Source organism: Brachyhypopomus gauderio, chromosome 4, assembly GCF_052324685.1.
Source record: "Brachyhypopomus gauderio isolate BG-103 chromosome 4, BGAUD_0.2, whole genome shotgun sequence".
NCBI lineage: Eukaryota > Metazoa > Chordata > Actinopteri > Gymnotiformes > Hypopomidae > Brachyhypopomus > Brachyhypopomus gauderio.
In genome coordinates, this window is record NC_135214.1 from 30,905,064 (window position 1) to 30,930,205 (window position 25,142).

The 25,142-nt window shown below is 42.1% G+C and overlaps 1 protein-coding gene across 1 annotated transcript in view; it reads right to left on the minus strand.

The window, feature by feature from the left end:
• Nucleotides 1-224: 224 nt before the first annotated feature.
• The window catches only part of col2a1a (collagen, type II, alpha 1a), a 25,823-nt gene continuing 905 nt past the window's right edge, over nt 225-25,142 (minus strand). The window contains exons 2-53 of the mRNA XM_077003856.1: nt 21,396-21,412; nt 21,215-21,247; nt 21,080-21,112; nt 20,798-20,851; nt 20,586-20,687; nt 20,280-20,357; nt 19,484-19,528; nt 18,808-18,861; nt 18,577-18,630; nt 18,427-18,480; nt 18,237-18,290; nt 18,022-18,075; nt 15,851-15,895; nt 15,629-15,682; nt 15,377-15,421; nt 15,135-15,188; nt 14,892-14,990; nt 14,379-14,423; nt 14,022-14,120; nt 13,871-13,924; nt 13,549-13,656; nt 13,379-13,432; nt 13,136-13,234; nt 12,920-12,973; nt 12,308-12,406; nt 12,151-12,204; nt 12,009-12,062; nt 11,539-11,592; nt 11,298-11,351; nt 11,140-11,184; nt 10,933-11,031; nt 10,076-10,183; nt 9,429-9,482; nt 9,278-9,331; nt 9,110-9,163; nt 8,950-9,003; nt 8,282-8,389; nt 7,573-7,626; nt 7,334-7,387; nt 6,909-7,070; nt 6,662-6,769; nt 6,255-6,362; nt 5,140-5,193; nt 4,833-4,940; nt 4,129-4,182; nt 3,891-3,998; nt 3,706-3,759; nt 3,462-3,569; nt 2,930-3,218; nt 2,387-2,574; nt 1,363-1,605; nt 225-1,213 (exon numbers count right to left, since the gene is read on the minus strand). Of these exons, the coding sequence (XP_076859971.1) occupies nt 1,067-1,213; nt 1,363-1,605; nt 2,387-2,574; nt 2,930-3,218; nt 3,462-3,569; nt 3,706-3,759; nt 3,891-3,998; nt 4,129-4,182; nt 4,833-4,940; nt 5,140-5,193; nt 6,255-6,362; nt 6,662-6,769; nt 6,909-7,070; nt 7,334-7,387; nt 7,573-7,626; nt 8,282-8,389; nt 8,950-9,003; nt 9,110-9,163; nt 9,278-9,331; nt 9,429-9,482; nt 10,076-10,183; nt 10,933-11,031; nt 11,140-11,184; nt 11,298-11,351; nt 11,539-11,592; nt 12,009-12,062; nt 12,151-12,204; nt 12,308-12,406; nt 12,920-12,973; nt 13,136-13,234; nt 13,379-13,432; nt 13,549-13,656; nt 13,871-13,924; nt 14,022-14,120; nt 14,379-14,423; nt 14,892-14,990; nt 15,135-15,188; nt 15,377-15,421; nt 15,629-15,682; nt 15,851-15,895; nt 18,022-18,075; nt 18,237-18,290; nt 18,427-18,480; nt 18,577-18,630; nt 18,808-18,861; nt 19,484-19,528; nt 20,280-20,357; nt 20,586-20,687; nt 20,798-20,851; nt 21,080-21,112; nt 21,215-21,247; nt 21,396-21,412 (4,172 nt within the window). The 3' untranslated portion in view covers nt 225-1,066. The remainder of the gene's footprint in view (nt 1,214-1,362; nt 1,606-2,386; nt 2,575-2,929; nt 3,219-3,461; nt 3,570-3,705; nt 3,760-3,890; nt 3,999-4,128; nt 4,183-4,832; nt 4,941-5,139; nt 5,194-6,254; nt 6,363-6,661; nt 6,770-6,908; nt 7,071-7,333; nt 7,388-7,572; nt 7,627-8,281; nt 8,390-8,949; nt 9,004-9,109; nt 9,164-9,277; nt 9,332-9,428; nt 9,483-10,075; nt 10,184-10,932; nt 11,032-11,139; nt 11,185-11,297; nt 11,352-11,538; nt 11,593-12,008; nt 12,063-12,150; nt 12,205-12,307; nt 12,407-12,919; nt 12,974-13,135; nt 13,235-13,378; nt 13,433-13,548; nt 13,657-13,870; nt 13,925-14,021; nt 14,121-14,378; nt 14,424-14,891; nt 14,991-15,134; nt 15,189-15,376; nt 15,422-15,628; nt 15,683-15,850; nt 15,896-18,021; nt 18,076-18,236; nt 18,291-18,426; nt 18,481-18,576; nt 18,631-18,807; nt 18,862-19,483; nt 19,529-20,279; nt 20,358-20,585; nt 20,688-20,797; nt 20,852-21,079; nt 21,113-21,214; nt 21,248-21,395; nt 21,413-25,142) is intronic.

Sequence of the window (25,142 nt, forward strand, 5' to 3'; positions counted from 1 at the left end):
GAGGCTCGCAGGGAGAGGGTGTGTGGGGACCCAGGGAATAATGACTGACAGATTTAAAGTAATAGCACCTTCTGAAGACAGACTGAATGAAGCCAGAACATGGCCTGTCTCTCTTCAGTCCCCCAAAGCTACTTTTGATTCACATCCAGATTATAACTTTGGTTTTTCATTGTGAGGTAGCTTTTTAAAAAAATGAAGATAATACAAATGAACAAAACCAGAAATATCATCCAAATTTATTTTACTTTTGCTTTTTTGTAAAGGGACCAACACTTCCTTAAATGGGCAGTCATGGGGAGAATATTGAAGGACACTTTAAAAAAAAAAAAGGGAAAAATTAAAGTAAAACTGCACTTCTCAAAAAAGTCTTGGTGTGCATAGACACACGCTCTCTCACACACAAACACATCATTGTGAAATTATAGAGATCTGGCTGTTTCAGAACAGACTTTTACAACAACTGAACCAAGATTTGACTTTATTATACACAGTAAATGTTAACTCCCAACCTCCCCACTTTTACCATTTCACAATACCTAGCTGAATGTCATGTTTTTTACTGAGTCACAGTCTGGAAGCAGAGGGAGGGGCAAAGTGGGACTGGGTGTGGTTCAAGATGTGTTAGTGGGAGGGGCATCTGTGGTTTCTAACCAAAAAGCACCCAGCCCTAAAGCACCACCCACCCCTGCCAAACGTGATGACATCTAGCCATGTTTCTGTACTTTTCATCTCTTACTCGTTAAGTCTTGCTGGCTCGCTCCATTCTCATCTCGACTCCTGTATGGAAGAAGCACTTCACTGAGGGTGGTGGGAAACATGGCTGGATTTCAGAGGGAGAGACTCATGGGCCAGTGCTGCTTAGTGCTGGTCTCCAAGGGCACTAAACACGGACAACACAACTTTTGTGTTTTGGAGAAAAAGCATTTCATCAATTTTCAATTTTCAGTTTCCTTTTCTTTTCCTTTGCTTCCATTTTTCTTTTTTTGGAGAGTGTATTGCTTCTTCGTGGAGCTACTGTTTATCTTTTATATCTTTCCATGTCTTATATCGTGTCCATATTTTTTTTTTACAAGAAGCAGACTGGTCCAATGTCCACTCCAAACTCCTGGTTAGCTCCACCGATGTCCATGGGAGCAATGTCCACAATGGGCAGTCTAGATGTCTTCTGAGTTTTGTACTCAATCACAGTCTTACCCCACTGATCTGTGTGTTTCTGTAAAACAGACAACGAGAAGTAATGTCAGCGAATATACTCTACAGTGGGAAAAAAAAGTTATCATCTTAATGTCATATATCATCGGTCAGTTACGAGGTTCGTCCTTAAAGGTGATATTTGCTCGTGCACAAGATTGTGGATCTCACCTTGCAGCCATCTTCAAGCACGCCATATGTGAATCGGCTGTTGCCCTCTGCTCTGATTTCCACGTCGTTGGAGCCCTGCAGCAGAAGGGCCTTCTTCAGGTTGCCCGTGGCCTGGTCCATGTAGGCCACACTGTTCTTGCAGTGGTAGGTGATGGTCTGAGAGGCTTCAGCAGACAGCAGTCTGAGGAAGTTCAGCTGAATGTTGCCTGTACTTGGGATCTGCCCGTTCTCAGCATAGCTGAACTGTACCAGAGACAGGGAGGGAGGGAGAGAGTGGGAGGGATGTTATTATTTCTTGCACAAAGAATATGAGTTATACAAAGATAAAATTTGCTAAGGAAGAGAAAAAAATAGGACATCAGTATTAAAGCAGTAAGACCGACCCACCACCCACTTAGATGCAATGTTCCCTGTCTCTGTCACTACTTACTAAACATATACTTTTAGCATAAAAATAAAGACTCAGAACTCTGGTGAGCAATAGCATGGAACCCTGAATATGTTCCAAATGGTAAGAACATTACACAGAAGCTCAGTATAGCTCAGTATAGCTCAGTATAGCTCAGTGTAGCGGAAGTTCATTCCATGACAGTTGACTCTAGATTTGCCAGCCAAGCTCAAATAGGCTAAGCCATGAAGTCAAAAACAGCTTACTAGTCAACTTCTACAATGTTTTTGCAGTTAAAGTCTGTTCTTTGTGCCAGTAAGGTAAAACATGTCTTTGAATAATAATGAAGGAGATTTATTTTACGGCATCAAACATTATTAACACACACAAACGTTTACACAAACACAATTGCATTTTGTTTAAACAAACTAGGAGTAATTGAAATCTAATTGAATTAAAATGTAATCCCTGCTAACCCAGGCAGAGGAATCTGAAATTAAATCCCTGCTCAATTACTCAAGTCTTCAGTCTCAGCAGAGCTCAGTCACACTCTGATGTTACAGGTACATTTATCTTGCACTACATGCTAGATGTTGTGTTAAGTACAAGTACAAGTGGTGGATCATCTTTACTCACATGGAAACCTCCTGAGATGCTCTCCCCGAACCACACGTGCTTGTGTGTCTTGCTCTTGCTGCTCCACCAGTTCTTGCGTGGGACACTTGGATTGGTGGGGTGCACACACGTCTCTCCAGACTCCATGTTGCAGAAGACCTTGATGGCATCAACATTGCTGCCAAGGTTGGGGTCTACCCAGTAGTCGCCTGTGGAAAGTGGTCACACAATTACAACAATATAGTTGTGATGTTGTTACACCAGTTGTGTTGTTGTTGTTGTTATGTAAAGCACCAATGTCTTGTGATATGGACTTGTTCTGCAGAGGGGTTGTGCTTTCTCAGTAATATGTTTGTGTGTATGTTCATCTTATGCAGTATCTGTTTTATTATCTGATAGTTCTTGATTTCATCTAACTGTAGGATTGTATTGGTTTTACTTTGTTTTTAAACACACTCCTATTTAACTTTACACTTTCGTGCTCCGTAACCACATATCACGTTCCTCTCCTCTCGTCCTCCCTCTTCTTACTCTTATTTCAGTCCCCCGGTGTTCTGTTCTTACCGCTCTTCCATTCAGGATGGCAGAGTTTCAAGTCCCGGCAGGTGCGAGCAGGGTTCTTGCGTGAGCCGTCGGGGCTGCGTATGTCTTCAATCTGGCTGTTGATTGATTTCAGGGTGGTGTCCACCTCCACATCGTGCTGCCTCAGAGAGGTGGAGGCATCATCGGCACGCATGTAACGCAGGGGGTCAGGACCCTTCTCTGGCTGAGACAGCCCAGCAAAGGCAGACATATCAATGCCAGGGCCTGGGGGACCAGGGGGACCAGGAGGTCCAGGATTACCAGGAGGACCCTGGAGACAGAGACAAAAGGAAAAGAGAAAGTTAGCAGAAGGGGACAGATTTATACATACATAATATCAATATCAAATAAATATATATGCATATAATACCCCTAATTAGGAAAAATATTTAATAATTGCATGAAGAGCAACACATGACATGTGTGTGGAGTTACATTATATACTGTACATCTTGACAGAAATGTTAGTAATTAATTTTTAAAGCCTATTTGGATTATTTAGTATTATACTCACAACTGGGCCAGACTCTCCAGAACGTCCACGAGGTCCAGGGGGTCCAATGGGTCCAGACTGACCATTTAATCCATCCTTTCCAGCAGGACCAACTGGTCCAGGGGGTCCCTACAAAAATATTAGTCAAAAAAGATAACAGCTACTTAAAACATTATTTTTAACCTCTCAGGTATAGGAACAGTTCTGCAATATCTCAACATGGGTCTAAGTAGATCTTAGTACGCTAGATGAATAAGATTCTTACCTTAGGTCCACTAGGTCCAGCAGGTCCAGCAGAACCCTGGTCACCAGCAGAACCCTATAAGACAAAATCAAAAATATCCCTTTATCAAGAATCAAAAATATCACCTTAATAACTCCTGCCACGACTTTGCTTCACTAGTGTTCTCAGAGAACGCCCACGGACAGGTGTTGGAAGTGAACACTCACGGGAGGTCCAGGAAGACCCTGCAGACCAGTGAATCCCCTGTGGCCCTTCTGTCCTCTTTCTCCAGCCTCACCAGTCTCTCCCTTGTCCCCACGGGGTCCTTGGGGTCCCTGGACCACAGAGAACAAAGAAATGCTCCAATAAACTTACAAACTCACATGCAAAGATTTAAACACCATTTAATATCATATACAAATAGTATCAAAATTGTCTTAAATATATAATCTGTGTTGTTCTTACAGCCATGCCTCTAGCTCCAGCAGGTCCAGGAGGTCCAGAAGGTCCTTGTGGCCCCTACAGAAAAGTGTAAGGTGATGTATTAGCATCTTCTATCCTGAGTATATCCAGTAATTTAAGACATCACAAATTAAACTTGGTTTTCAAGTGTGAGGTGCTGTTTTAAAAAAGCTTCCTGAAGGAATATGAGGTTTTCAATTAAATTACGTAAGCATGAAAAAAGATGCAGCCCCTTATGGACCTTTTACAAAACAATTATGGCACACTTATTGGACCCTTTAACGTAATGACTCATGTCTTCCATGTGCTTCCATGAGTGGAGCTGACTGGAGTCCTGAGTGGTTCTTTACTTTTAATCTTGTGATGGTCATGCATCTGGTATGATAATAGCTAGCAATGGTAGCATTTGGTTAGATAATGTGGTGCTAATGGTAATGTTCTTGCAAAACTGCAGTCACAGCGATTTACTGTTGCTACAGCTCTCTGAAACAGTATTTTCCCTCATTCTAGAACATATTTCTGTTTTTAAAAGTCTCTTGAAAAATAAAGATGTTACTCATGCTGATGACTTGATGGGTTTATAGAAACAATGTGTTATTAAACTCTAATGATTATGATTGGGTGTATACAGAATGGTGTCAACAACTCTTTTGAGTCACTTGGCTTATAAGCCTCAAACCCAGTGAATATGACACAGCAACACTCACGTTCTCTCCTCTGTCTCCCTGCTTGCCCACAGGACCAACAGGACCAGCAGTGCCAGGGGCCCCAGGGGCACCAGGAGCACCAATAGGACCTGTGTTACCACGCTCGCCCTGCGGGAGATATGTTCGTTAACATTTGCCAAAGTTTTATCAGGTCGATTCTTAAGCTATTAACAAGAACACTGAAAGTTTCAAGGAACATTCCAACATAGAATAATCCAATTATAGTGAATGTGGAGTGATGCTAGATTTTTCTGGTGCAACTCAGGTTGTGATTTGCAAAACTGTGATTAAACTTTTGCAGCCTCACCTTAATACCAGTAGCACCATCTCTGCCAGGAGGCCCATCAGATCCAGGATTACCCTAAAGACAAAAAAAGTGAGGTTGTGTTTGTTGGTCAGTACTGTGCTACCCAGATATGGGATGACAAAGACCAAGCTTGCTTGGTTTAATTTTTTTATTTTATTTTATTTTTTTTTAACACGCCGTCATGGATTCGCCTGCTGAAGTCATGGTTCCCATGGAGCTGAGTTCCATGTGCTTTTGTTTTTGTTTTGTTTAGTTTCTGTTTTGTATGTTCCCATGGTAATGTGACGTGGTTTTAATCTTGATTCATACCAATCTTTTATCATGTCTTTCACTGCCCCTAATTACATGCCAGTTTTTCTTGTTTCTTTTCATTTCTCAGTGTATTTAAACCTCTTGTGCTCTTTTCCTTACTGTCAGTTGGTTGTCTGTGTTTGAATGAAGGTTGTGCCCTTTGCTTATCTGTTTATTTTACCCAGTTCTTTGGCTTCCCTTGCTCGCTCTGTGCTTGTTTCGACTTGTGTTAACATTTTGAATTAAAATCTTACTTGTGTCTGCATCCTACCTCTCGCTTTCATGTGCGACATTGTCTCGTGACGCAACATTGACTTTCGTTTTGTCTGATTTGTCTATGGAGGATCTGGCCAGTATGGTTCAAATTCCTCACAAGTGCACAACAGGGTCACCAAAGCAAAGTAGTGATATGGTGTCTCACAGCTGTTAGGGACGATTAACCACGGTACTCTCTATTTTTTGCTTTGTGATGCTTTTTTAAATCACGTTAAAACATGCCATTAATGTTTGTTTTAGATATAGATCAGCGCAATTATCTATAATTATGAAACTTGTCTTTTGTAGCCTATAACCTACATTTCCTGTCGCATTGACGTAGATCTCTCATTCAGATTGGCAGTATGAAAAACATTCTTCAAATTTTATTCTTCTGTCATGTTCAGTATGATAGTTTGGCTGGGTGTGCTCTTTATATTTACATAATTTATCTAGACCAACTTTCATATTTGTTACAATGACATGACATGCTTCCTTACGAATGCCTTCAGTGTATCTAGCACTTGTCCTGTCAAATGAGCAACAGCAATACTGTATGAAATCTTTACCTCACGTCCAGGTTCTCCAGAAGGCCCGGTCAGTCCAGGGGGTCCGACAGGCCCAGGAGGACCTCGGTCACCAGCACCGCCTGGAGATCCCTGTTTACCTGGCTCACCCTGTGACATGGTGTCAACCAGAGTTAGGCAAGCAATGCACCAGCAATATAGCATTTCAATTAAAGTTAGTAACAGTTATGATTGATCTAACATAATGGCTGTGAATTAATAATGTCTAAAGCAACATGTGGTCAATTTAAGTTAAAAACAGCAGTGCCTCATATATAAAAACCAAATTCCTGAAACCCAAGACATGCAGTCACACACTATATTATTCTGTGCAAATATCTATTTCAATATAAAGCTCTAGTTATTTGTCATCTCTATCCCTGTAAGTGTTTTGTGTTTTGCATACTCACAGAAGGTCCTGGGAGACCAGGGAAACCTCTCTCACCACGCTGACCAGGCAGACCAACAATACCACGCTGGCCAGCAAGACCTGCAGGTCCAGAAGGACCCTCGGGACCCTGAAAATGGAAGGAGGAGGAAAGAAGAACAGGATGGTGTAAGTTCTATGAGACGTTTTGATATAGGCAGAGAACAGAGGTTCACCACCAAAAGTGCCACTGGGATGAATGACTTTTGAGACATGAGTTCGGGCCTCACCGGAGGACCGTCCTCTCCAGCGTCTCCCTTTTCTCCTGGGGCTCCAGCAGGTCCACGCAGTCCAGTGTCTCCGTGTCTCCCTGGGGGTCCAGCATCACCACGAGTTCCTTTAGGACCATCTTTGCCAGCAGGACCAGCTGGGCCAGCAGAGCCCGGGTTACCCTGTGAGACACAGAGAAGACAATTGAGTAGACAGTATAGAAAAGACATGAAGAACAGAAACATTTAACCCTAACCTAAAAAATCAGTGTCAGGTATGCTCAAGTTACCCTCTGTGCCTAAATAAAGAATGTTGAAAGGTCACGTACATATAACGTACATATACTTATATTGTGCAATTTTTATAAATACAAACAAAATCAAAGTGTGGCGTGTTATTGGTAATAAACAAAGATGAAGGCATTAAGGTATTTGAATGTGCCTACATTGGGACCGGGTGGTCCAACTCTTCCAGCAGCACCTGGGAAACCAGTAGCACCCTGAAAGAGAAAATATGACACTAAGTCTATTTTCAAAACCTGCATAATAGATGAATCACCCAATTTCAACCATAACATTAGCATCACCAAAGCCCTGTTGATTGATCAAGTTTGGACAGGAAATCACTAAACAACCACAGCTCAATGATTCATTTAGTGCCTTAATAAATAAAGCAATGACTCACTGGGGCTCCCTGTGCTCCACGGGCTCCTTTGGGTCCGGTGATGCCAGTCGGGCCCTGCCATCAAACATTAGCATTACCATTAACATTAGCATTACCATTAATAATACCGTTAACATTAGCATTACCATTAACATTAGCATTATCATTAACATTAGCATTACCATTAACATTGGCTGTGTTCGAAATAGACCACTACATACTGGATACTGCATACTGGACTCAGTATATACTGGATACTGCATACTGGTCCTCGTAGTAGTATGCAGTACAGTTTCCAGTATGCGACAAAAGCAAAGCACACTACGGGGTCACGTGAACGTAGCGTTGCATGATGGGATGCAGTACACCACGAAGATAGCTCTGTTTGCGTACTGGAATATTTTGCGGAAGTAGTAGGTCATCCGGGTATGTTTCGCGTACTGGAAATTTTCATTTTGGTCACATACTGCATACGACATACTGATTTGGGGCCCGATCAGTACGCCAGTAGTATGTAGTAGACTATTTCGAACACAGCCATAACCATTACCATTAACATTAACATCACCGCTAGCATTTACATTAACATTAACATTACACTTAACATCACCGTTAAGTGTTAAGACTGAGTCACATTTTGAAGGTTGTGACTCATGCCAGCAAAGTAACAACTGTTAATGCAGCAGGATGTAATGCCTACTAACTTTATTTCTGGTTAATTGTTACTCACAACTGGGCCTGGTGCTCCAGAGGGTCCTTGAGGTCCAGGGGCTCCTGAATCTCCTTTCTGGCCTGACTCTCCCTGCTCTCCCTTGGCTCCAAGTTGACCATCAGAACCCTGAGGAGAAACAGGATGATGGTTATATTTAAACATGCCAGTTCTGATGTACTTTTAGCATGTTAGCCTTAGATACATTAGTCTAATGCAAGTCTCAGCTTTTAATATCTCCTCTGATCACAAACCTTGATAGTTCACATTTAGAAATATATACATTGTCACTTTAATATATAAATTACAGTAGTATTATGGTAATTTTGACCACGATTAGTGTAAACTTTGCACTCTAAAGTGTAACAAACACTACACATCCATTTTCATTTATGCTTAGCTCTTACACTAGTATATATACATATGACATATATGTCATACAGTTTATTGACAAACTGCCACTTTATTCTGAGAAAATATTTTAGATTTCATCTGTTTTTATATTTACTTATGAGATAAATAATTCTAGGAGATGGTTATTTATTTTGAGAAATCAATTTTCTAGTAATACTAGAATGAATCATTGCCTGATATTCACTGAAGCATCTGAACATTTCTGTTTAAATGTGTAACATTATGCTAACTACACTTCAAATGGTAGATGCAGTGGTAGATGCAGTCCTACTTACAGGAGGTCCAGCAAAACCAGCAGGGCCAGGAGGTCCAACCTCACCACGATCACCCTTGAGAGAAAGCAAGAAACAGTTCAAGCCCAAAAAGAGATAAAGCAGAGAACCATAAGACACCAGATACTAAATCACAGCTAGAACCAAACCAAATTAAACTTACGGGAGCACCACGAGCACCAGCAGGTCCAGTTTGGCCAATAGCACCAGTTTCACCCTATAAGAAACAGAGAAGCAGGATGGAAATGAGAAAATAAGAGAAACAATTTGCTCCACTCTTTGTGCAGACTATATAACATTTTTGTGAAAGACTGACAAGAGGGTTTCTCACCTTAGCTCCGTTGGGACCAGAAGGACCAGGTGGGCCAATAGGACCAGTCAAACCCTGAAGACAAATGCAAGAGCAATATGGTTAAAAATGCACAAGTAAATCTGATGTCCTTAATAACTGCCACCAATATGTCCAACAATTTGACACTGACCCTTGAGCCATCTTTGCCAGGAGCACCTTCGGGTCCTTTCTCTCCAGTGTCACCCTGAAAAAGAAAAGATTGATCAGCCAAACAGTCCACAAGGCAGCCTGAAAAACAAATCCTTGATCCAATTGATCATGTGATACTGCAGTCATGGTCTGGTCGATAGTTCATGTGACTGGAGGGTTGTGGGTTCAATTCCCAGGCCCAAGGCCATGACTAAAGTGCCCTTGAGCAAGGTACTTAACCCCAACTGCTCCCCTGGCACTGAACTAGGGTACCACAGCCCCCTAGTGATCACTTTGGAAGTCGTTCTAGTGTGCACTTTGTAAGTCGTTCTGTATAAGAGCGTCTGCCTAATGCCCTAAATGTAAATACTGAATGTGATTCTTATTACCCTTCACAGGGTTACACTGCAGGGTTACACTGACTTATCATAACACTTTGTACTTGGTTCCAATACTAAAAATCTTCCTCAGAAAAGGAGATGGGAATCAGCTTTCATCCTTGTAAGATCACTTCAAATAAAAATTTACAATACCCTCAGAAAGTGTCCAAAAATCCATGCAGATGTGATTGAAATCAATCAGAAGAGCAAATCCAAGGTTGAATATCGTGATGTGAGGAGAGGCGGTTCTGGGTGTGTTTCTACTCACTCTGTCACCCTTAGCTCCAGAGATGCCTCCAGCTCCTCTCTCGCCCGGCATGCCCTGCAGACCAGGAGGGCCCTGTGCACCAGGAGCACCAGCTGGGCCTATCGCACCCTACAAGACATGATGGAAGCGTCAAGAGCACAGCTACAACACTAATGGTTAGTGGGTGCTAACTGAACGGGCCTGTGACAGAAGAGAATAACATGGATGAATAAACCTATTTGTTACATTATGGATCAACTCCTTGTGGCATCTCAACTCACTTTGTTTAAGATTTTCTCCACAAAGTTTTGTACATTTATCAACATGACATGCCAATCCTAGGATGGCAAATAAATGTTTGAATACTTAATTTTACTGTACAGTGTATCATCCAGAAGGATGCAAACAGGATGCAAACACAGTGTAGACCTACAGTAAGAAAAATGCTTTTATTGTGTAATACACAATGATGAGAAACGTATGATGGCTATATTGTATGTAATACTGTAATACTGTATACACACATATTAATTATTATAAGACAAACTGCAGCTATATAGTAATGAGTTGAGATATAAGAGACCACGCAGAGACATAGGAAAGCTGTGAGATGAAAATGTAAACACTGGATACTAGTTAACTCAATAACTAGTTGTATTGTATTGAGCTAGTGAGCCTGAACTGTCAGTGAAAGTTAATACAGACATCACTAAAACAATAACTGATTCCAAGGAGGAACGAATGGCAAGAAAGAGTCTTTATAAGAAAAACTGAGAACACACAAGGCATCGTCATTTTGGAACACGGTGCCTAATGTCTGGGACGTAGGGCCTAAACATAGGCGAGGACCAGGAACAAAGGCATTGTGGGGCTCGTACCTTGGGTCCATCAGTTCCTGGAGTACCGGGAAGTCCTCTGGGTCCCTGAAGACCCTGAGGTCCAGCACCTCCTCTCTCACCAGGGAAACCACGCTCACCCTGAAAGAGACACACGTGGAGTCATCCTACTGCAGTATAATCAGGGCACCATTTATATTCAAATATGGGTGATAGTTAGAGTCCTGATGGTATAAGACAGACACTCACTCTTGGCCCAGCAGTTCCCGGGGCACCACCCTCTCCAGGAACACCCTGCAGGAGTAATATGGACACAGGCCAGGGTCAAGACACTCAAAGTTAGTATTACCAGGTTAAAAAATTAGGTTTATCAAACCAGGCTCATTAGAATCTGGGGTTGTTCTCACCTGGTCACCTGGTTTGCCATTCTCTCCTGGTGCCCCAGAAGGTCCTGGTAGGCCCTACAAAGAAGCAAAACAGAGCATGGCAGCTTTGATCAGTTTCATAAGAACAACCAGAAGCAGTTATTCTTATAATTTATTATTTGGTGATATATTATTCTACTGTGTGTGTGTGTGTGTGTGTGTGTGTGTGTGTGTGTGTGTGTGTGTGTGTGTGTGTGTGTGTGTGTGTGCGTGTGCGTTATACCTGGAAGCCAGGAGGACCAGGCTGTCCTTGTTCTCCTCTCTCTCCAGCAGGGCCCTGAAAATGGCATAAAGCAGTTATTCAAATGTCTGATAACATCTATATCACACAGCTGTTAAAAAGTCAAGTATTTATATGGACATTTATCAGTGCAGTGCAGACCTTTTGCAGTCCAATGACCTGCGTCATATCTAAACTCTGGATAAAACTGTATACACTACTTTTTGTAGATTATCAATATGGCTTTGCTGCCCAAATTACATTATTAAAAGACTGAAACTAAAGAATGCAATATTTTTACTGAACTGAATAAAAACATGTTTCTGAAATGTTATCTTTTAGCAAGAATGAGCTTTATGTCCTTATGTTTCATATTTTGACAGGTAGATGTGTTCAGTGGACTGAAGTTGTATTGCTCAGAAGTATATAGAAAGGTTAAATCCAAACTAAATCATGAAGCATGGGGCACTCACAGAAGGTCCAGGAGGACCAGCTGGTCCAGTCTCACCATCTTTACCAGACAAACCCTGAAGAGACAGAGAGAGCATGTTCATGGTGAGCTCTTCACATCAGTTGAACACAACAAACCAAGGAGCTCAAAGATGGATGACTTACTCTGAGACCAGGGCTGCCTACAAGTCCCTTCTCTCCGGCTTTGCCAGGCTCACCCTACATGAGGAAGATGCATACAAATATAGTGAAAACCAACCACTTTAAGTTGGATCTCATTACTGAGGAAGCTGTTTTAGAGTGTTATTTTTGGTGGCCTTACAGTGGCTCCTTTGGGACCTGGGAATCCCATCACACCAGGCTGTCCACGAGCTCCCTGAGGACCAGGGGGACCAGGACGACCATCATCACCAGCAGCACCCTATATATGGTGAAAGAGAAACCACAGTCAGCACTGATGATTACCTGAAATACAGCTTCTTCCCCCGGGCTGTGAAAGCCATTACCAACCCCCCCCCCCCCTTCTTGTTCTACATATCACTTTAATTAAGTTATCTCGTAGCCCATATGTATGTATATAATTTCATATTTTATATTTTCTTATATTGTAAATATTCTTCATCAATTTTGAAGTATACTTTAATGTCTTGTTTTGCACGGTTTCCCTAATTGCTGCTTTAGTGAGGAAATGCTAAACCGCATTTCAGCACTGCTTTACAACAATGTTTATTTCAGTGACAATAAAGTTATTCTATTCTATTCTATAGAATATGGCTATTCTATATGTTGCAAAGTAGCTTGTATAGAAATCTTGGTTTGGGTCCACCTTTGGGTATAACCTCTGACCTTTCCGAGACTTTGTCTGTGAGGCTCCATACAAGGCACTCTCTGAATGCACCTACATGAAGGTGCTGTGGCATTCTGGGATACTCACAGCTGGACCAACTTTCCCTTGGGGTCCAGCATCTCCAGGGCGACCAGTGAGGCCCTATGATGCACAAAAAGAGAAGTAGAAAAAAGAAACATGAGATTATTTTCAACAAGCAATGTGCAACCATGCTTTAAGACATCTATGCTGCAAGTGTCTAATATACTCATGACATTAGCGCAAAAAATATATAAATCTTTAAGAAACAAACTTGTGACTCACTCTGGCTCCAGGAAGACCCGACTCGCCTGTACGACCTGGGTCTCCAGTAGCTCCTTTGGGTCCAGCCACTCCAGGTACACCACGATCACCAGGTGCACCCTATTAAAACCACAGAGAGCTGTTTGGCATTGAGGTAACCAACAGTGACCTACATAACATTACCAGAGACAACAATGTTACCAAATCTGGCCATTGCTGGTGTGAGAATGTATACATCTTGTGCATTTATTCGGTTTCACCCACCTTAGCACCAGCAAGACCATCCTGACCAGGGAATCCACGGTTACCCGGAGCTCCCTAGCAAGAAAAACGAACATGTTTATCATATGGGTTACTAGTTATGTAGATTTGTTTTTCTTCCATGTCCTTCCACTGACAGGAGTGTGAACTTGTTTCAAATGGGTCAGACTCACTCTCTCTCCAGGAGGTCCAACAGGCCCAGCAGCACCAGGTTCTCCTCTCGGTCCTCTCTTACCCTCCTCTCCGTGTGGCCCTGGGGGACCTAGAGGTCCTGCAACACCCTGTGTGTGGTGCCCAAAAAAGGTTAGCAAACTCTCCTAACAGATAACCTAAAGACTGTATTACAGTGAAATGCATAAATGTGAACATTCTCAGACATGAGACAAAGAAATTAATACTGATGAAGAGGATACTAATAGTGAATATCTCTCTAACAGTGATGATGAATATGATGATGATGATGATGATGATGATGATGGTGAATTTGGGACTTACACGCTCTCCTTTTGGTCCAGCCTCACCCTTAAATCCAGGAATACCGGGATCTCCCTGTTGTAATATACAATAAGACAATGAGTGAGATTGATAAATGCACAAAACAAACACAAGTGAGGAAGACTCTAGAGTAAATGTGAAGAAGACTTACACTCTGGCCCTTGGGCCCCAGAGGTCCAGTAGCTCCCTGAGGTCCAGGTGGCCCACGGGGCCCTGGGAATCCAGGGGCACCAGCAATACCAGGAGCACCCTACAAGAGAACAGCCCAATTAAGAATGTATACATACATCAGTATTTTGTTGTGGTGAAACAACATCACATTAAAGCCATTGTAGCTTGGAAGGACCCATAATTGATGCTAGCTAGGTAGCTAAAAACAAGCTAACATCTGAGTCCAGCTTAACTTTGTATGGTGTTTACTGGACTCTGAAAGATGAAAGATGAAAGTAAGTGTGTATCATTACCAACAAGGTTCATTCACAAATTGGAAATATGAGAATATACTTACAGCAGATCCTTTTGCTCCAGGAATGCCATCAACACCAGGGTTACCCTACAAATCATAAACACTGATGCTCAGAATTCATAAAACACAGAATACTGTTCCTTAAAAACATCTGAGAATTCAATGACTACTTTAATAATATTCAACGCTTTTGAGAGAAGTTGTGCACACAGCAATAATCTAGGGTGAAGTAACACTAAATGGTAGAATGGTAACATTTCAATGTGATGTAAGTTTGCATCTTGTCAGGCAAGTTATTTTAGTCAGGTTTATGATCTATTTAAGATCAGGCGTAAGAGTGCAATTAAGGAATTCTATTGAAATCTAGACTGAGGTTAGTTTGCTTGTTTTTAAGAGGTTTTGTAAAATTGTATATACCTTTGTGTATAGTGACAAATTCGTACTATGTAAAAGAGAGTAACTACACATTATAACCTCAGTATGACTGTAATATTTTTGTTGCATGATTTACTGCAGTCTTATCTGGGCAAAATGCATTTCTGCAGTTGTACTCACAGAGGCCCCAGCTGGGCCAGGAGACCCAGGTGTCCCAGCCTCTCCACGTTGGCCCTGTGCTCCCTCAGGTCCACGAGCTCCTGTGGGACCAGCTTCACCCTGTAAAGTGGAGATCATCATCAGGTAAAGACACTATCTCTGAACCACCCTAAGTCCTGGAAACATTGTGCATGAAATACAAAGTTGAGGCACAAAAGATGATAAAATGATCACTCAGACAGGAAACTGACAGGTGTGACCTACTTTGGAACCAGGGGATCCTGGGAAACCTGGAGCTCCAGCAGGACCAACAGGACCCTGAGGAGAACAGTCATCAAAATACGTCAAGACACTGGCACTGAACAAAGCTTATCACTCATCTGATTGATTGCGTCTAGCTCAGGATGACTCAGCATTTCAGAATCTGGAGAGCTGTCCATTCATCGCAACTGAATGATGACTGTGCAGTAATGATTAAAGAATAATGAGTGTCAGGCAGTACTCACAGGAGGACCCGCAGGCCCAGGTAGACCATCATTACCACGGGCACCCTGCAGAGAAACAGGATACAGGTAAGCACAGCATACTCCACCATTAAAACCATAAAAAAATACTCCTCACCATGTTTTCAGAAAATACGCCAACAGTCTTTTACATGCAGTCTGCATGTAAAATGCAGCGAATCCTTATAACATCTGACCAGAATACAGTCAAGCCAGGACACAAAACACAGGGAGATGAGAGAGTCAGTCACTCACAGCAGATCCGGAGGGTCCGGGACGTCCTCTCTCACCGGGAAGACCACGTGGGCCCTGATTGAAATAAGCAAGGAGAAATAAACATTATGCACACAGATAACACAGCACAGGGTCGTCAGCACAGGGGATGGTCTCAAGTATATGATGCCTTCAGTGGGCCACAGGTTATGCCCATGCTTGGATATGGTCATTTCGTAGTACGCGGTCATCTCTGTAACTCACCATTGGTCCGGGGGCACCATTCTCTCCAGGAGCACCTCCCTCTCCCTGGGGGGAGGATGAAGAGGAGAGAGATGAAGGCATGAGAAGGGATCACCCTAAAGCTGAATATTCTAGCAAACGGCATAAGGACACCTACGTTTGTGTTTCTCATATACATACTAATATGAGAGAAGTGATGAGAATAATGAGTGTGCAAAAGTGTGTATGTACATATAGATTATTAGAAGCTTGTTACCTACACTGGAATGTTGTGTCTGTGATAATATGTGCAGTACATGTTAATGTCAGGCTTGTAAGGCCATCTGCACTAAAGTTCTCACAGTACACATATCTGATGGGAACGGAGCATTACGGGCCATCATGTGACACTGCTGTACACACGTGTAATGGGCATTATGATGTTAGGATGTTATGATGCTGTACCCACGTGTAATGGGCATGATGACGCTAGAATGCTATGATGCTGTACCCACGTGTAATGGGCATTATGATGTTAGGATGCTATGATGCTGTACCCACGTGTAATGGGCATTATGACGCTAGGATGCTATGATGCTGTACCCACGTGTAATGGGCATTATGATACTAGGATGCTATGATACTGTACCCACGTGTAATGGGCATTATGACGCTAGGATGCTATGATGCTGTACCCACGTGTAATGGGCATTATGATGTTAGGATGCTATGATGCTGTACCCACGTGTAATGGGCATTATGACACTAGGATGCTATGATGCTGTACCCAAGTGTAATGGGCATTATGACGCTAAGATGCTATGATGCTGTACACACGTGTAATGGGCATTAAAACGTTAAGATGCTATGATGCAGTACCCACGTGTAATGGGCATTATGACACTAGGATGCTATGATGCTGTACACACGTGTAATGGGCATTACAACGTTAAGATGCTATGATGCAGTACCCACGTGTAATGGGCACTATGACATTAGGATGTTATGATGCTGTACCCACGTGTAATGGGCATAATGATGTTAGGATGCTATAATACTGTACCCACGTGTAATGGGCATTATGACGCTAGGATGCTATGATGCTGTACCCACGTGTAATGGGCACTAAGACATTAGGATGTTATGATGCTGTACCCACGTGTAATGGGCACTATGACATTACGATGTTATGATGCTGTACCCACGTGTAATGGGCATAATGATGTTAGGATGCTATAATACTGTACCCACGTGTAATGGGCATTATGACACTAGGATGCTATGATGCTGTACCCACGTGTAATGGGCATTATGACGTTAGGATGCTATGATGCTGTACCCACGTGTAATGGGCATTATGACGTTAGGATGCTATGATGCTGTACCCACGTGTAATGGGCATTATGACGTTAGGATGCTATGATGCTGTACCCACGTGTAATGGGCATTATGACATTAGGATGCTATGATGCTGTACCCACGTGTAATGGGCATTATGACGCTAAGATGTTATGATGCTGTACCCACGTGTAATGGGCATTATGACACCAGGATGCTATGATGCTGTACCCACGTGTAATGGGCATTATGACGCTAAGATGTTATGATGCTGTACCCACGTGTAATGGGCATTATGACGCTAAGATGTTATGATGCTGTACCCACGTGTAATGGGCATTATGACGCTAAGATGTTATGATGCTGTACCCACGTGTAATGGGCATTATGACACTAGGATGCTATGATGCTGTACCCAAGTGTAATGGGCATTATGACGCTAAGATGTTATGATGCTGTATCCACGTGTAATGGGCATTACGACGTTAGGATGTTATGATGCTGTACCCACGTGTAATGGGCATTACGACGTTAGGATGTTATGATGCTGTACCCACGTGTAATGGGCATTACGATGTTAGGATGTTATGATGCTGTACCCACGTGTAATGGGCATTACGATGTTAGGATGTTATGATGCTGTACCCACGTGTAATGGGCATTACGATGTTAGGATGTTATGATGCTGTACCCACGTGTAATGGGCATAATGATGTTAGGATGTTATGATGCTGTACCCACGTGTAATGGGCATAATGATGTTAGGATGTTATGATGCTGTACCCACGTGTAATGGGCATAATGATGTTAGGATGTTATGATGCTGTACCCACGTGTAATGGGCATAATGATGTTAGGATGTTATGATGCTGTACCTTGGCTCCAGCAGTTCCTGTCTCTCCCTTTGCACCATCAATACCTGGGTGTCCCTACAAGCACAAGCAGTGTTATAAGCTCATCTCTACAAACGAGACGTGCCATTAACACACCAACACTCTTGATCCAGCACAGGTACACAAAAACATAAAGTTCATATAAGTTCTTATAAAACATATATTGTCAGACTATTTCAGACAATTAGGTAACTTACTCTGTGTCCCTTGATGCCAGGAAGCCCAGGAGTTCCAGGGAATCCACGAGCTCCCTGTCAGGCAAACGCACAAACAAACCAAATGTACAAAACTTTTACTACTTTGCTACTTCATAGACAGGCAACGGAAAATGCAAGGCAGGTAACACTGCACGCTTGGCGAAGTGATCAGAGAGAACAGGTCGTTTACCTGAGGCCCTGGGGGTCCTCGCTCGCCTGCCTTACCGGGTTTCCCAGGGTCACCCTAAAGAAGATGGGGTATTAGGACATGCAATGGGGTATTGACAAATAAAGACCACAGTGAAAACAGGACCCGCAGTGTCCCAGTCAGGCCACTCACATCACTTCCAGATTTTCCAGAAGGTCCAGGAGGGCCACGGGGTCCAATGGGGCCCTGGAGGAGTGGACAGCAATGTGAGTAACACAAAGAAAACAACCGAAGATGAAGCTACGAACTATGATGCTATAATATGTCATGTGTGGGAGGACATGGGCTTGGTGTTGTTGTGTCCCAGTTAATTATGAAGAATCATGTCTTTTTACATGGACGATGGATATTTGTGATACTCACAGAAGGTCCAGATTCGCCAGGCTCGCCAGGGTTGCCTTGGAAACCTTGTGGGCCCTACATGTTGAACAGATGACAATGTGGGGTTATGCGCTGGTAGACGTAGGAGATGCACATAATGATCAATTACTCAGAATTGGGTCATCTTTGCAAATCATAATAAAATAATTATTATCATTCCACTGCACTGTAAATGTAGACTTTTTAACAGTCAAGCCATGTGCAGTATCTAACATCTCTTGAAATTCAATGTGTAATGTGCATTTGCATTCATTTTAATAACTAAAATCACACTTTATAAGATATGATAAGACTTTAATGATCCCACCTTGGGGAAATTTGTTCATTACAGCAGCTTAAGTACAGGTAAGGATGAAATAGAATAAAAATATAATAGAATAGAAAAACACTATATACCTAAAAAAAATGCATTATGGGTGGGAATGTAGATAAATAAAAAGGTATATGTACTATATGTGAAGTACACTGTGTGCATAAGTGATGGCAGTATTGCAATTATACACCTGCTTTTTGATTTTCTGATTGTGCATATATATATATATATATATATATATATATATATATATATATATATATATATGCAAATTTATAATTTTATGCACATAGATAGATAGATAGATAGATAGATAGATAGATAGATAGATAGATAGATACTTACAGGTGCTCCAGAAGGTCCAGGAGGTCCACGGGGACCCATGGGGCCCTAAAGAATTAAATAAATATATCTCAGTCCATTGTTAACAATGCATACAAAAAAACACATATAACATGACAAGATGAAGTGATGTGCAAGTCCAAGATGAAGTGATTTACAAAGAAAATGTTATGTTATAATATCATGGAGATTCGCAGTGACTTTGTAACTAATTGTAAGGAACTTGTGTAATTACTGCAAACTGCAATAATAAAAGATTTTATTGTTTGTTTGTGTTTTTCCATCACTAGGGGGCGCAATTGATCAGAAATAGGTTGAGTATAATGTGACTTGTTTTGCATTGGAATTCACAGTTCAGTGATATCATTTTTAGCTGATAATGTCTAGCATATAGCTGATCGTTTATAGTATTCGTAGACAGGTTTATCTTACTATATTTTTTAACAGGTGATAAAAAATATAAAGAAGGGCAGTGAAATAACACATAGTTGTGTATTTATGTTATACATTTGTGTTTTATGTTTTTTGTGTTTATGTCATCAAAAAGGAAAAATGCCAGTTCTGAACAGTTAAGGCTTCCATCAGCCAATTTTGCACTTGTACAGGTATGATGTAATGCAGTTACATTTTGCATGGTTATAAATTATGCCTAGGGAAACTTTTCCTGTTACCCTCACATGAACCAGCTTTAAAAATGAGAGGTAACTCCATTCATATCATAATTATAGTGATGGGAGACATTGATGTAGGTTTTTATGTGGGACGTTTTTATGTGGGACATCTTCATGAGGGATATTACCATTGGTCCTTGCATCACACCCATCTGAGCTCCTCCAGCCTTCTCGTCAAAACCACCAGCCATCTGAGCCGCAAAGTTCTGCAAACAACCAGAAGACTTATAGTAAATTTCAGAAGCCTTATAGTGAAGTGTGGCAAACACCCAGACTGATTTATAGCAAAGGTCGCAATAATAATCTGACATTCCCACATCCAACATCATATTCAAATTAATTCACTGCATGTTTGAGAGGAGAGGAGAGGAGAGGAGAGGGGAGGAGAGGAGAGGAGAGGAGAGGAGAGGAGAGGAGAGGGGAAGCAAACTCACTCCTCCAAGTCCAGGAGGACCTGGTGGTCCAGGAGGTCCAGCAGGTCCAGGGTTGCCTGGAGTACCGGGTTCACCATCTCGTCCTCTGGGGCCTGTATTTCCCTGAGAAAATAACCAAGGGTGAGATCAGTGAAATTCTTCACATGACAACAGCATACTTCCGCTCTTGAGTCTGAGAAGAAGAAGGTCAGGATGTCAGCCACCTGTCTTACCTTCTCACCCTTAGGTCCTCTCTCTCCGCGTGGGCCCTGCTCTCCTGGGGGTCCCTGAATTAGCAGAAAGGAAAGGATGACAAGCAAATTAATTCCAGCATATTAAGCGAATATTCAATGCTAGATGAATTCAATCTAGGTGAAGAAAATAGCTGTCTGCATCCACTGACAGGAGCTAAGTGGAGCCCCCTGGTGGAGATATTGAAATTGCTCCTTTATCCCTGTGACAGCATTTATTTAATCAAATAATAGGGATGAAACAAATGAAATGAGTTGTCTCACCATGGGGCCAGCGGGTCCTTTTGGTCCTACAACCTGTCAAAACACAACAAACAGAATTAGAGCACAAGATGGTGCAACCACAATTACAAGCTAATGATCAGAGCCTGGAAGGAAAGTCTTTGGTAATTAACTTACATCTGCAATCTCACCCGGTTCTCCTTTCTGTCCCTGAAATGATAGGGGGAGAACTTCTTAACCCACATTTTAATGCATTGCAGAATAAAATCATGAAAAAGTAGTGTAATCTGAAATGTTTGTTTTATTGTTTTTATTGTTATGATCTGCATTCAGACAGAATAGTAACCATTACACTCACCCTTGCCCCTATGGTCTCTGTAGTCAGGTGACACAATGAGGGATGAAAAGAAGAATAATGTTTAAGAAAAAAAAAACCTTCAAAATAAAATACCTAAAACGTATATTTACATGAAACTCTAGCATTTCATTTCAGTGATAATGAAACAACATGGAAGGTTGACCATGAAACCTGGTGCGCCAATAATATCAGTGTAGATAAAACTACACTTAAAAAAACTACGCAAAATAAAATACGCAGACTTACATGATTCTCTGACAGGCACACAATAAGTCAAAGTAAATGAGTCCAAAACAGTTCCACTCAAACCCCCCTGCAAACTGGTGTAATTAGGAAACCCTAGCTCTTAAATAAGGTCACGTCACTGACAACAAGAATCATTGGACATTCACAGAAAAGCTTGAAGACTGAAGACCGAACAGCATGGCACTAATTAATGCACCATCGCCATATCATCCACCAAACAAATTCTGCTAGTTAGTTGGGGGGTGTGTGTGTGGGGGGGAGGGGGGGGGGGGGTTGGCAGTGGTTCACTAGTGGTTCACATATAATTGCTCCAATTACAGCAATATTTCATGAACCACTCCATTTCAAAGCCAGCAGCCAAATATGAGACATTGCTGATGTAGTTAAGCAAAAAGCATCATACGTAACACTAAATAAATTCATTTAGTGAAAAGTGGGCAAAACCACATTAAATGAAATATGGGCATGAATGTGTAAAACATTGCATGCATCATTTTAAGGAGGTCTTTGAATTTTAAAAGCATTCCAAAGCATCTGATGTTGGACTTTAGTAAAGAGAGGTACATGAAAAGTGTTCTGTTGAAATAACCCTTTTCAGTTTTTTGTTAATATTGCAACAAAGACTTAATTATCAGGCAACAGACAGAGTGATTCTGGCTAAAGCTAATCACTTTAAAAGTTTTATTGTATAAAGTGTAATAAATGTATATATTGCCATCACTGTTAACAGATTTGGAATTAATCTGAATGAATCACTAATGAATCTTTTAGTGCTATTTGTTAAACTGTGTCTGTGCTTGAATGAATCACTTATGTGAATTAGAGTCAGCTGAAGTGATTCTGTGATCAGTCATGAGTCTACAAATGTGACAGATTTACAGTAGAATTTGAATTTAGCTGTGATTTACTGAATTCATTTGTGATTGAATGTCATCTGAAATCTCTCACTCAGACTCAAGAGCAACTGACCAGTGCAAATAAAACAAGGCATAATAAAATATTTACAGAATATCAAATGAAAGTTTTTCCACAATTTTCTCAGCATAGTCCATGCTCAAGTGAGGCCAATCTTTAAATGTCTGGACTGTAATTATAAAATTTTAAATATGCTACAAAAATACTGCAATGTTACATTTCTTCATACAGTGGATTAGTAATCCAAACAACATAACTGGCAGATTTGATTTCAGCCATAGTTGGCCCGGTGACAAGATTCACTCTGGAATCAGCAGGACATCAAAATAAGTCACCGTAACAAGAATTGTGTGCAATTTTGAAAAACTTTCATTTTCACTCTTTGCTTTATGTTCATGTGAAACATAAAACTTCAAATTGCTCTCCTGTTTCCTTCTGTTAGTTTTGAGTTCCAAACACAGTCATCATGTAAAATTAACTCCACCCCTTTAAGAGACTGGGCGGAGTCTGGTTACACGTGACGTCACTGCTGGAGTTATGGAGCTCAGAACAGACAGCAGGGTGAACATGTGCAGCACATGTTGCAGGTGTGGTGAGTGGAAGGAAAGGTGTGTGAGGAAGCGCGGACCGCTAGGCTGGTCGTGATCAGCGGGGCAGATGGGGCAGCACTCTCCGGGCAGAATGATAGGATTGGCGCAATCCCTCAGGTCCTCGCAGATGACCTCATCACACAGCACCGCCCCCGAGTCACACACACAGACGCGACACGCCTCTGGCTTCCATACTGCGCGGTCTGCATAGTGGTGGCCATCTTGGATGCAGCCGCCTGCCTCCTCCTCTGTAGCCGCCAGTGACAGACCAACAGAGAGCAGATGCAAGGGGGTGAGAGACAGGTGAGCGCACACACATATCCACACTCTCACTCACACAAGAAACATTTACAGCTTCACTGGGGGAAGTTTATGTGTCTCATGAAAATCCTGAATATCTCAAAGCTCCCTAAGTCTCACTGTTCCGTCTCACCCTGCAGTACATCCACTGCCTATTCGATTGCATTTTAAAGTTAAAGTCCTCCAAATTTAATTACAGGAGCATACAAAGAGGACTTTTGATTTGACAAGGTCAACTTCTGAAGCTTAAAAACCATGACCAGACACGGCACCAAGGTTAGGCGGTTACTGTAAGACTAATTGATGTTGAGGCAAGGTCCTACACCCTACTGTAAATTGCAAGTGTTTGAGGTCTGTGTCTGTGTGAAACTATATCCTACATCCACTGAACTAGCTATGAATGGGCCTTTCTCACAGGCACAGGGTGGTACACAGGGTGGTATTGACAGAATGGTGCCTTATGTAAACATATCCTACTCTCAACCTCCATCTGGATCTAATGGCCTGACCCACCACCAGTGCAAACACACCTCAATGGGTCCGAGAGGCGGACCTCAGACGCACACGCATGCATACACACAGACCCCTAAAGCTGTTTGTGTTTCAGATATTTGTATAAAGTGCTGTTTAAGAACTCCCATCTTAGAAATAAATGAATGGCTCAATTATAACAGCCAAACCCATAAGGTGCTAGAGTTAAAGGAGACCCTCTATATGTAAACTGCCCTTGGCTTCTGCTGTGTGGGCTGCATGCACTTGCCCAGACATCCAGTCTCCAGACTAACATTTCATCCTTGTCTGATTGAGTGAATGAGGGAGAAGCCAAGGGGACAGTAGTGAAATCCCAACAAGTTCAACCTGCCAATCCAGGGGTGCAGATGGCACTGGGGACGGGGGGGGGGGGGGGGGGGGGGACATGTCCCCTCCAGATTTATATTATTATTTATATCTTATTATTATTATAAGATTTCTATTATATATATATATTGTACAGCTTGGTCCCCCTCACTTCAGAATTTCCATCTGCGCCCCTGTGCCAATCCTTACCATTAGGGTGACAAGGACACCCTGTCTGTGTCCTACTCTCACCCTGTCTGTCTCCTTATTTGTCTCTCTCACCCCCTGCTGCTTCTCATGGCCCTTTGAGCCTGCCATTCTCGTACTCTGACTTGTGGCTTTGGTCCTTTTGGACAACATTCCAGAGGTCTCTCTCCTTTTGCCAAGTCGCCTGACCCCAGATCCCATGAACTATGACCTAACGCTGTCCAAACAGACCCCATACTTTCCAGGCCCTTTTGAAGGTCTTCTGCTAGTGTGCCATTGGAGCCTTGCCGGGTGCCGCTGATGGCGCTGGTCTCTCGTGCGCACGCACGCTGACACACAGGTGCGCGCACTTGTGCGCACCAAGCAAGCAACAACTGAACACGTCGTTTTAGTGAACAGTAACAAATGGTGCTGCACAACAAAATGTCATTTGTAGGTCGTTATCACAATCGTTGTCACATTCTACAGCATGGCAGGATATTTAAAACTACAATGTAAATCACTCTTAGGCATCAATCATTCTTAGTTATAGCATCACTATTCAGCAAATGCCACATCCTACAGCACGAAAACGTGTGACTGGCTGTGCTAAACAGACTGAAATATGTTTTGGGGCTGAACACTATTTTTTGCTGCTGTTTAGCATCAAAAA